Here is a 12,098-nt window from a genome sequence, read left to right on the forward strand (position 1 = left end):
GGATATATACAACCATTATCTTCGCGTAATACATATTTTAAATATTAATCCAAGTCACCCATGCTGATGGAAAAACCCCATAAATCATGTCGCATTCACCTTTAGCTCTTTTTCTTTGTTAGATATTTTAAACATATTTTGTTATTTTTATTTTTCAAATTGAACCCTTTGCGTTTTTCCTCTCGCTCCCAAGTTTTTTTTACGGACGCGGGTCGACCGAGCCGATAAAAGGGCGTGGTCAGACGTCATGCGGAAGTCTCGTGGCTTCGGATTTCGGTGTCTATAAATCGTGCGTTCGTGTAAATATTACGATACGCTGTTTTTGTTCTTTCATGCGGTGCCGTCTGTGGCCGAGCACCTCCTCTGCTGCAGAGGAATGGAAACGACGCACGTAGAAAAAATCCTTGTAAATCACGTCCTTGAAAAAAATGTTCTTTAGGTGTAAAATGGAAAAAAAGTGTAAAAGTGCGAAGGACGCGCAGACGCTGGCTTAATTCACGTAGTAAGCCAATAGATGAGATTAAAAAGGGAAAAGACGGAGGGGAAAATTACCGTGACCATCGATCGATGGCGTTGACGTCTGTAGATCTGGATTTGATTTCAGCTGCGAGAGCGTCTGCGCAGTCGAGCCTTTTTGGGGTGCGCGCTCCTCTCCACACTGTGCCGCCGCGCGCGCTCGCCTTCCTGTACTGATCCCGGTTATCCAACATCACAGAGCTGGAGTTTCGTGCATCGCTGACGCTGGTGGTGATCTCGTTCCCGGCCACCTCGTTATGGATCTCCAGCGTGGTCAGCAGGATGTTCCCCTGAGAGTCCACCTGCGAGAAAGAGCAGAATCAGCGCGGCTCTGACGCTCTCGCTCCGTGTCTACAATCAAGCTGTGAATCAAGACTTTCTTTTTTTCTTTTCTTTTGCAAACAAAACACCAAGTCTCTATAAATAAGAATGCTGAATGTTCAATCCCAATTCAGTATCAGCACATCAGCGCATTAGGAGTTAGAAAGTGATTAAATGCATTTTAGAAGATGATTTATTCCCACATTTCGTACAGATCAGAAGTTTTATAAGAATTAACGCGCTACATCGAGCGAAAGTGTGAAGTGCGCTGACATCATAAAATCTCTTCCGCTTGGCACAGAGGCTCACATCAATCTCACCGTGACAAGAAAGATACCAAACAGTGTGAGACTTCAATCTACCTTCAATCTAGTAAATTAAGTAAACGAATCCCTGTAATTAAAACATAAGTAATTTTTTAACAGGAGGTTTCTTTTCATAAAGGTGCGGTCTCCGATGTTTGAGATAGGCTTCAGAAAACTGAGTCGATACGATAAATAAACAAATAACAAAACTAACTTGTAGCCATGAGCAGAAAGGGGCGGTCTTGTCGATACGGGCGGAGAGAGATGTTCAGTGCACGTGTGACATTAGCAGAAAGCGGTTTTAACATCGACATGGAGGATAAAACAAAGAAAGGAAGAGAAGAAAGGCTTACGATAAGGACAAGAAGTAGGACGTGTTAATATAGGATCAGCTTTCCAGCGCTGGAGAGAACTGAGGAGCAGGAAGTTGGCCACATATTCACAGGTTGGAGTTTCTCCCGAGTCAATAACTCCTGAGCTAAACGCTGTTACTACTACACACATACACCTCTTTTCTATCGTAGTGATGTAGAGAGGCAGCTACAACCGCGTTTGTGTAGTAAACAGCGTTTAGCTCAGGAGTTATCGACTCGGGAAACTCCGACCTGTGAATATGTGGCCGACTTTACTTAAGACGCCGAGCGCTTTTTCCTTCTCGATAGGTGAGTAACGTTGGTTTTGCTTTGTTACACAGAACTAATATATGCCTTTGTCCTTTACATCATTATGCTTGTGTGGCATTTTTGCTTGTTTGTTTATCTACAATCGTATTGTTCTTCCCTTCAGCTATGATAAAGACACGTTTCTTTCTGTTAGTCGCCCGGGTTACGTATGTGCGTGTGGGCGGAGCTATCGATACAGGGGTGGGACCCGTTTGGGTTAGGGGCGTGTTTGTTTTGGTGATTTTATATGTCAACATTGGCTTTCAAACATCGGAGACCCCACCTTTAAGTGCATTAAAGTTATATATTTTTGTATCAGTAGCTTTTTTTTCTTATTAATTTTAATAGTCTTTTTTAATAATAAATTTTGTATTATATTTTTAACAGTATGATGTAGCAAAGTGAATTTTTCAACATACGATTAAAAAAATTTATCTAGAATATTTGTGATATCTGTACTATAAAAATTATAGTTTTTAAAGATGTGTTTTTTCTGACATTGTTATACATTTTAATATTATATCCTTCCAAAATACCAAAACTTTCCCCTCTACAAAAAAATTGTAAAACGTGTATATTTTTTCACATTTTATATTTCTGAAATGTTTTGTTTTTTTTAAGTTTCAAATGATAAACTATTCATTCTGAAAAAAAATGAGATAGAAATGTAACAGAGGAACATTTGTTTTGTAAAAGCACTTTGAAGTCAATTGACAAACTCACTCACTCACTCACTCACTCACTCTCACTCATCTTCTACCGCTTATCCGAACGTCTCGGGTCACGGGGAGCCTGTGCCTATCTCAGACGTCATCGGGCATCGAGGCAGGATACACCCTGGACGGAGTGCCAACCCATCACAGGGCACACACACACTCTCATTCACTCACACACACACACACACACTACGGACAATTTTCCAGAGATGCCAATCAACCTACCATGCATGTCTTTGGACCAGGGGAGGAAACCGGAGTACCCGGAGGAAACCCCCGAGGCACGGGGAGAACATGCAAACTCCACACACACAAGGCGGAGGCGGGTATTGAACCCCCCACCCTGGAGGTGTGAGGCGAACCTGCTAACCGCTAAGCCACCGCACCCCCCCCCTCATCAATTGACAAATATTAACACAAATGAACGAGTGTAAAGAAAACTGAAATCTTACAGCAGCTTTTTAAGAGCACTAAAGTTTATTCAGTATCTGTATGTAATTGTTTATTGTGTTTATCTGACAGTAATTCTGTGCTGTTTTAATTACTCCGTGTTACAGCTGTGTTACATAAGCCGAGTTTATTGAGCGAATAAAAAAAACAAATAACACATTTTTTTCCTTTAAAAACCAAAAAAAGCAAGTCTGTGTATGTTCCTGAATATCATCGACATTGTTGTGTTTCTCCCAAAAGGACCTGCTGAGTGTGACATCTGTTGTTTACTCCTTTTTACCCTCCAATCTCTTTGGAAGAATGGGATATAATTACAGATCAGACATCACAGTAATGGTGTGAAACAGGATCATGGGAACTCATTAGCACTGATCTGAATCTGATCTAAACCTGAAGGAAAAGAGGAAAGAACGAAGGAGTGAAAAGAGAGATGGAGTGCTGAAGTGTGATCAGCTACACAACACAACGTGTGAGTGAGGAGGAAGAAAGGTAGCTGGATAAAGTAACTACACACACACAGACACACACACACACGCACACACACACACATTTATAGACACAAACACTCACATACATACCCTCACAGCTACCCTCACACACACACACACACACACACACACACACACACACACACACACACACACACACACACATATATAGACACAAACACTCTCAAACATACCCTCACACCTACCCTCACACACACACACACCCACACCCACACACACCCACACCCCACACACACAACATATTTACAAACACAAAACACTCCCCATACACACCACACACCACCACACACTCAAACCACACACACACACACACACACACACACACATACAGACACAAACACTCACATATGCACACACCTACACACACATACACACTCATTTACAGACAAACACTCACACCTACACTCCCACACACACACCACCTACACACACCACACCACACCCACACCACACACACACACACATATACAGACACAAACACTCACATACCCTCACACCTACATACACCTACATACCTACAAACACACACACACACACACACACACACACACACACACACACATACACACACACATATACAGACACAAACACTCACATATGCACACACCTACACACACACATACACACTCATTTACAGACAAACACTCACACATACACTCACACACACACTCACACCTACACACACACACACACACGCACGCACGCACACACACACACACACACACGCACACACACATATACAGACACAAACACTCACATACCCTCACACCTACACACACATACAGACAAAATCACTCACATATGCACACACCTACACACTCATTTACAGACAAACACTCACACATACACTCACACCTACACAAACACACTCACACATACATACACCAACATACCTGCAAACACACACACATACAGACACATACACTCACACCTACACACACACACCCACACTCACCCCTCGTGAGTGACGGTGGCCTTGTACCTGATTAGACTGTTTAACTCCAGACACCTTGCAGTTCCCTCCCTCCTGAACAGACTGACAACACAAGAGCAGACAAAAAGAAGAAGATCAGCTCCATCTTTCTCAGCCACAGGTTAAATACGGCCATAAAACTAAGACCAAACGGCCGCCATCTTGGGTCGTTTAAAAGTCTTTATACTGTATAATGCCGAGTAAGTGGTCGTGCGTCGTGCGTTTGTTTTCACCAAAAATGGAAAACATTACATAAAATCTTTCTTAGCACTGGAGATGCAGAAGTATCAGATTAATGCACATCAGGAGGGGTGATGATCTTATCAGCTAATTTCTTCAGAACTGATACGTCTGTCCATCATAAAAGTACACTAACTCAATCAGTCCGTTAGATTTCAACACTAAGAGCTCTGTGCTGTAACTCTATCTGTCTGTCTGTCTGTCTGTTTCTAATCTGTTTCTGCAGAAAGTTCATCATCTTCTCATCAACAATCATCAGCCTCCCTTCAATCACAGCCGCACTACACGCTGCCCGGGATCCGGCTAGTAAAGTGAGGATGGCGGCGTTTGTATACGGCGACAAGTAGCAGGAAGAAACGTCACCTTGTTTCCGTCGTATCTGGTGCGGTCGTTGTTGGCCTTCTCCGCCTTCTCCGCCTTCTCCGCCATTCTCTTCTGCATCTGAGGGCCTCGGCCGAAGAAGATATAATTGACGAAGGCGTATTCCAGCAGGGCTAAGAAGACGAAGACGAAGCAGCCCATCAGGTACATGTCTATGGCTTTGACGTACGGGATCTTTGGGAGCGTCTCTCGGAGGTGGGTGTTGATGGTGGTCATGGTGAGAACAGTCGTGATACCTGCGGAAGAACGGAGTTATAACATGAAGCCTTCAAACGTGGGGCTGGAACCTGCACACTGCTGCATCGCTTCAGTTTAATCTCATAAACACACCAACTGTTACAGCAAGAACCGAGAGAACCGATATTATACACCTGTAGGGTCGAGGTATTACAGAGAAAGTCATTTAACCTTCACCACACACACACACACACACACACACACACACACACACACACACACACACACACATACTTTCACCACACACTCACACACACACACACACACACACACACACACACACACACACACACACACACACACACAGACACACACACACACACACACACACACTTTCACCACACACACACACACACACACACACACACACACACACACTTCCACCACACGCTCACATACTTTCACCACACACACAAACACACACACACACACACACTTTCACCACACGCTCACACACTTTCACCACACACTCATACACACTCATACACACTTTCACCACACACTCACACACTTTCACCACACACACACACACACACACACACACACACACACACACACACACACACACACACAAACAATCACATACTTTCTACACACACACACACACACACACTCACACACACACACACACACACACACACACACACACACACATACTTACACCACACACACACACACACACACACACACACACACACACACACACACACATACACACACACTCACGCACTTTCACCACACACACACACATACACACACACACACACACACACACACACACACACACACACACACACACACACACACACACACACACACACACACACACACACACACACACACACACACACACACACAATCACCACACACTTTGAACACCTTCACTGAACCTTTAATGGTTCCCTCAATAAGAAAAATAAGAGCACCAGAGCTTGTTTAGAGAAGAACATTTTTGGAGACCAAGAGCCTTTTATTGTCCTTACAATTTTTCCTAAGAATGATCTAAGATCCTAAGATTGTTCCAAGATATCAAATGATTGACAGGTTCTAAACATTAATTAGTAAATAATCAACAATATAAATCTTTGTCCCACATTTACTACTAACACGTTTAGAAAACACGGGTTCTTCAAGGCTTCATTGTTGTCAGGACTTTTGTCCATGTGCCTCTGTTTATGTTCGGTGTCATGTGTCTGCCCCGCCCTTGTTTACTCCTCCCCCGCTCTGAACACCTGTTCCCTATGTGTAATTGTCATGTCTATTAAACTGTGCTGCGTTGCCGATGGCAGCGTGGAATCATCGCCAGTGTCCGTCGGTGTATGTCGTTCTTCCTCGTCCTTTGTCCTGTCTAAATCATTCTGTTTATGTGATCTATCCTGACTCTATGTCTGTCTTCCTCTTCCTTTTCCTCCTGGACTGTTCTTTCAGTTTGCCTGTTTTCCCCTTGACTTTTTCCTTTTTACAGTGACATCACTCCGCATTATTTCCGGTGAGGGACGCCGCTCCTCTTCCCGTACTTCTGCCTCCTCACTTCTGTTCCGCAGAGGATGTCATCAGTCTGGTCCTTTTTTTTTGTGTCCTGCGGCATCGCCCCGCACCTGTTCATGTGGGGGGCGTCGCTCAACTTCCTGGTTTTCCGTGGAGGATTTCGCCTTCACTTCTGTTCCAGGGGGGGTGTTGCAGGTCTGTGGCGGAGGATCTTTGACACCCTCCCTCCCTCCCATTCTGGTCTTTTGTGACGTGATCTGGCCGCGGTGTGTCAGGGGTTGTGCTCGGCCCTTCGGCTCGACTGTGGACGTCGCTCGGCCCTTCAGCTCGACTGTGGACGTCGCTCGGGCCTTCTGCTCGTCTGTGGACGTCGCTCGGCCCTTCTACTCATCTGTGGACGTCGCTCGGCCCTTCTGCTCGACTGTGGACGTCGCTCGGCCCTTCAGCTAGACTGTGGACGTCGCTCTGCCCTTCTGCTCGTCTGTGGACGTCGCTCTGCCCTTCTGCTCGTCTGTGGACGTCGCTCTGCCCTTCTGCTCGTCTGTGGACGTCGCTCGGCCCTTCTGCTCGACTGTGGACGTCGCTCGGCCCTTCTGCTCGACTGTGGACGTCGCTCGGCCCTTCGACTCGGCTGTGGACGTCGCTCGGCCCTTCGGCTCGACTGTGGACGTCGCTCGGCCCTTCTGCTCGACTGTGGACGTCGCTCTGCCCTTCGGCTCGGCTATGGACGTCGCTCGGCCCTTCAGCTAGACTGTGGACGTCGCTCTGCCCTTCTGCTCGACTGTGGACGTCGCTCTGCCCTTCGGCTCGGCTATGGACGTCGCTCGGCCCTTCAGCTAGACTGTGGACGTCGCTCTGCCCTTCTGCTCGACTGTGGACGTCGCTCTGCCCTTCTGCTCGACTGTGGACGTCGCTCTGCCCTTCTGCTCTACTGTGGACGTCGCTCGGTCCTTCTGCTCGACTGTGGACGTCGCTCTGCCCTTCGGCTCGGCTGTGGACGTCGCTCTGCCCTTCTGCTCTACTGTGGACGTCGCTCGGTCCTTCTGCTCGACTGTGGACGTCGCTCTGCCCTTCGGCTCGGCTGTGGACGTCGCTCGGCCCTTCTGCTCGACTGTGGACTTTGCTCGGCCCTTCGGCTCGAAAAACCAGTGTTTTCCTATTAAAAAGGATTTCAAGTACAACAGATTTTGAAAGCTACGAAGCTTCATTATCCAATGAACCCTTGAAGAACCCTTTAAGAACTGTGTCTGGAACAATGTACCAAGTGCTGCATATTAAACATAACTGCATATTAGATTAGATTCAACTTTATTGTCATTACACATGTACAAGGCAACAAAATGCAGTTCGGCATCTAACCAGAAGTGCAATAAGCAGCAAGGGCTTATTAAACATCTCACAGGATTGTCAGAGTCCAAGTAGAAGCGTTAATTATCATCTGAAGCCAGCAAGTAACAAACCCTTGTTCACTGATGGAAGCAGCTAGTCAGGAAGCTCTTCATGCTTCCTTTGTCAAGCATGGTCAGGACATGTGGGAGGATGGTTGATTTCTTCAGATGCCAGAGAAAATGGAGGTGCTGCTGGGATTTCTTGTGAGGGAGCTGGTGTTGATTGCCCAAGTGAAGTCGTCTGCAATGTCAACAACGAGGAGATGTTCATGCCAAGAGCAGAACTTCCTGAAGTTCCCAATTCATCCCTTTTGTTTTGGTAACATTCAGAGACACCAGACCAAGAGCCAGTCCAACTCCATCGTACATTTCTAATGCTCCATTGCCGTCAGTGTTGAGATGAGGCCTTCCACCTCGATGGTGTCTGATGTGGTTTGAGCTGGATCTGACAAAGCCGTTGAACATCCTGCTGCCATCCCGACCTGACTCTGGTCTCCTAGTGTGCAATTTTAATACACAGAAAGTTTTTCTGAATCCTTCAGTTTTCAACCTCTAACATTCAGCTGCTAAATGTTATGAACAGCATACAGAGGAAGGTGTTCTTCTTGTCGAGATAGATTAGGGCCAGCTGAGTTCATGTCCTCAATGGATTTGTTGGGATGGAACTCAAATTTTAGTGATTCCACTGTGGTGTAGAGTCTGATTCTGGTGTAGTTCATGATGCTAGGCAACTGCAGTCGTGAGGCATGATGGCTTGGATGTTGAAGGTATCTTTCAGGACCAGTGATCTGAGAAGTCTATGAGCACTCAGCCATGTACAGTATGTTGCTGGATGCCCAAGATCTGTAAGGGGTTGTCCTTGGGACCAGTAGAGTTCCTGGTCTTTTGGATGGGTGGATGTCCTTTCTGTCCTTGTGTTCAGTGCTTTGAACTGTCCATTGAAGGAGATGAGTGTGTCTGTGGAACCTTGTGATCCATGATGGTCTGGATCCCTTGGCACTCTGATCTGTCTTGTGTTTGGAGCTTGTATCCAAAATGATTATGGATTCATTATGGTTCATTAGTTAGTACCTGAGACAACAGGTGGAATCGGGCGTGGCTCCGGCTCGACCAGACACTCCTGAGTCAAATCAACTCCGTAGTTCTTTCTTTATCTTCGTGCCTAAAAGTACAGTGCACAGCTACGGATTTTAAAGGCACAGATAAATTTGTGAGAATTTATTGCGGACATTTACATAACGTGGCTTCATTTTGATTAGCTCGTAAAACGAATCTATACCGAGTTCACGAAGTCTTTACAGTTAAAGGGGTACGTGGCCGTAAAAAGTTTGAGAACCCTCGCTGTAATGTTTATACGATATTTAATACGGATTCCCACGATGCACCACGGTAGATTAGGGATCGAAAGCTATCATATCAATCATAATGCACTTTAGAGTTTCTGGTGGTTAGGGAGCAGGGAGTGTAGGATGGCAGAAAGCATCGTTTGGGCTGCGAAGGGAAAAAAAAGTGATGAAAAGCCTCACGCAGAAATTGGACTAAAAGTACATATGAGGCTGTATGGACAGAAAAGTACACGCTGATACTGAGATTATTCAGAGACTCAGCCAAAAGAGCTGCGATGAAATACTTCTCGTTCGACAGCTCGGCTCTGCCGCCCACCATGAATCTGGACACTGCGGATGGCTGCTACAGATTGAGCTCTGTCACAGAGAGTAAACGCCAAAAAGCCAGCTCTGCTTACTCAACGCACTTACACAATCATGCTGTCGAAGCCGCCGCCGCCGAATCAGACGCTCATCACGCCGGTGTGTGCATTAAAACAACCGCTCGGCACTTTTTTTATGCTTTATATCTGAGTTGTGTTTATAACAGAACTACCAGAAGTGCAGGACGGTGCAGTTCTTCTCACCTGAGCCGTGACCACATCCTCTCTTAATGATGCACTTTGTCTCAGATACTAAGACAGCGTGATCAGATCTTTTGTTCCTGTAGTTCGGCAGCAAAGTGCCGCTGATTAGACGGTTTACTTATTAAAGAATTCACTTTGCACTCAGGTTATAATTAATATAAACATCCAGCCTGATTTTCTTCTCTCTCCGTTACTGAGCTTTGCCTCTGTATTTGTGCTGACTCTGGAGACTCCGCCCATAAAATCTGTTACTATAGAAACCATAATAAATGCATTAATGTATACTGTATATATACTGTAGACAAACACACTTGTACACAATCACACACACCTGTACACAATCACACACACCGCTACACCTGTACACAATCACACACACCGCTACACCTGTACACAATCACACACACCTTTACACCTGTACACAATCACACACACCGCTACACCTGTACACAATCACACACACCTTTACACCTGTACACAATCACACACACCGCTACACCTGTACACAATCACACACACCTTTACACCTGTACACAATCACACACACCGCTACACCTGTACACAATCACACCACAGCACCTCCCTTTACACCTGTACACAATCACACACACCGCTACACCTGTACACAATCACACACACCTTTACACCTGTACACAATCACACACACCGCTACACCTGTACACAATCACACACACCGCTACACCTGTACACAATCACACACACCTTTACACCTGTACACAATCACACACACCGGTACACGTGTACACAATCACACACACCTGTACACCTGTACACAATCACACAGACCGCTACACCTGTACACAATCACACACACCGCTACACCTGTACACAATCACACACACCTTTACACAATCACACACAGATGATAAATAAAGGCTTACAGTGGGTTACTCAGTGTGAAGTAACACACATTGTAGTGTTTTAGCCGTGTTAGCTCGTCGTTAGCTCTTCAGTAAAACTTCATACTGCACTTGTGTCCGTATCAAATAACTAAGTGACCAAAACAAAGAGAATAAAATGCCACCGAACACCAGAATGGTGAGAGAACAGACTTCCAGATAAACAGCACAATAACAACATTATCATCTAGTTAATGAAGCTGGAACAAAGTGCTTATGTAGTTGTCATGTAGACATATGAACATGACTCTAAAGTGTTACTGAATCGTTCCAGTTCTATTTATAACCCCGTTCTTGCCCTGTCTCTGGCTCCAGCTGCTTAACGCTAACTGGTATATTACATGATATTATATTCCATTAGACCGAACAGTGTCAGGCTCTTAATGAAGTAAACAAGCTTCAGTCTGCTGATGAGCTTCTCAGAGGCACAATAACTGCCATGCAGACTTACATTCCTGTTCTGTCCCAAATCCGATTAAAAACAAGCCTAGGAATCATTTCTGTGAGTTAATTGAATGCAGCAGTGCATTGTGGGAAAACAGATAAAACACCACAATGAGAGTAAGTGTTGTGTCTTTGGGCTTCGCTCCTGATCCCTTTCTACACTCAAACATGAACACTGATTTAACGTACGTTTCTTTTTAAGCCTTACATCACTCTGACATGCTAATCGCTAGTCACTTGGGGGCGTGGCTTCAACGCTAGGACTTACTGAGTGTGTTATTTAACACACATATGGCTTTTTGGTTCATATAATGATTGAAACCGGTATTAGCAAAAAAAACAAAAAAAACAATTGGACTTATTTGTGTAATTTAGCAAGAAACAGTTAACTGGACGCTTTTAATTAACACCGGTGTTTACTTTTCCCCTAAAAATACCAGGCTGCTTGTAGCTGCTATAACAGGAAGTACGTTCTGTAATAAAATAAAGGAAGTTATGTTTTATGGGAAAAACCAATGCATGTGATCTTATAAGAAAAGAGACATTTTCAGGGCTCTCAAGTTTTGAAGACAGGAAAGCATGACATCTTCAACACCAAAAAAAAAAGTATTTGTTTAATTTCCATTTATTAATTTG

The 12,098-nt window shown here is 45.0% G+C and overlaps 1 protein-coding gene across 1 annotated transcript in view; it reads right to left on the bottom strand.

Moving 5' to 3' along the window:
• Window positions 1–12,098, bottom strand: part of gabrb3 (gamma-aminobutyric acid type A receptor subunit beta3) — a 76,839-nt gene that overhangs the window by 9,095 nt on the left and 55,646 nt on the right. Inside the window, exons 8-9 of the mRNA XM_047814084.1 lie at window positions 5,056–5,309; window positions 4,435–4,515 (exon numbers count right to left, since the gene is read on the bottom strand). Of these exons, the coding sequence (XP_047670040.1) occupies window positions 4,435–4,515; window positions 5,056–5,309 (335 nt within the window). The remainder of the gene's footprint in view (window positions 1–4,434; window positions 4,516–5,055; window positions 5,310–12,098) is intronic.

This window comes from Tachysurus fulvidraco, chromosome 5 (assembly GCF_022655615.1).
Source record: "Tachysurus fulvidraco isolate hzauxx_2018 chromosome 5, HZAU_PFXX_2.0, whole genome shotgun sequence".
In the NCBI taxonomy this organism is placed as follows: domain Eukaryota; kingdom Metazoa; phylum Chordata; class Actinopteri; order Siluriformes; family Bagridae; genus Tachysurus; species Tachysurus fulvidraco.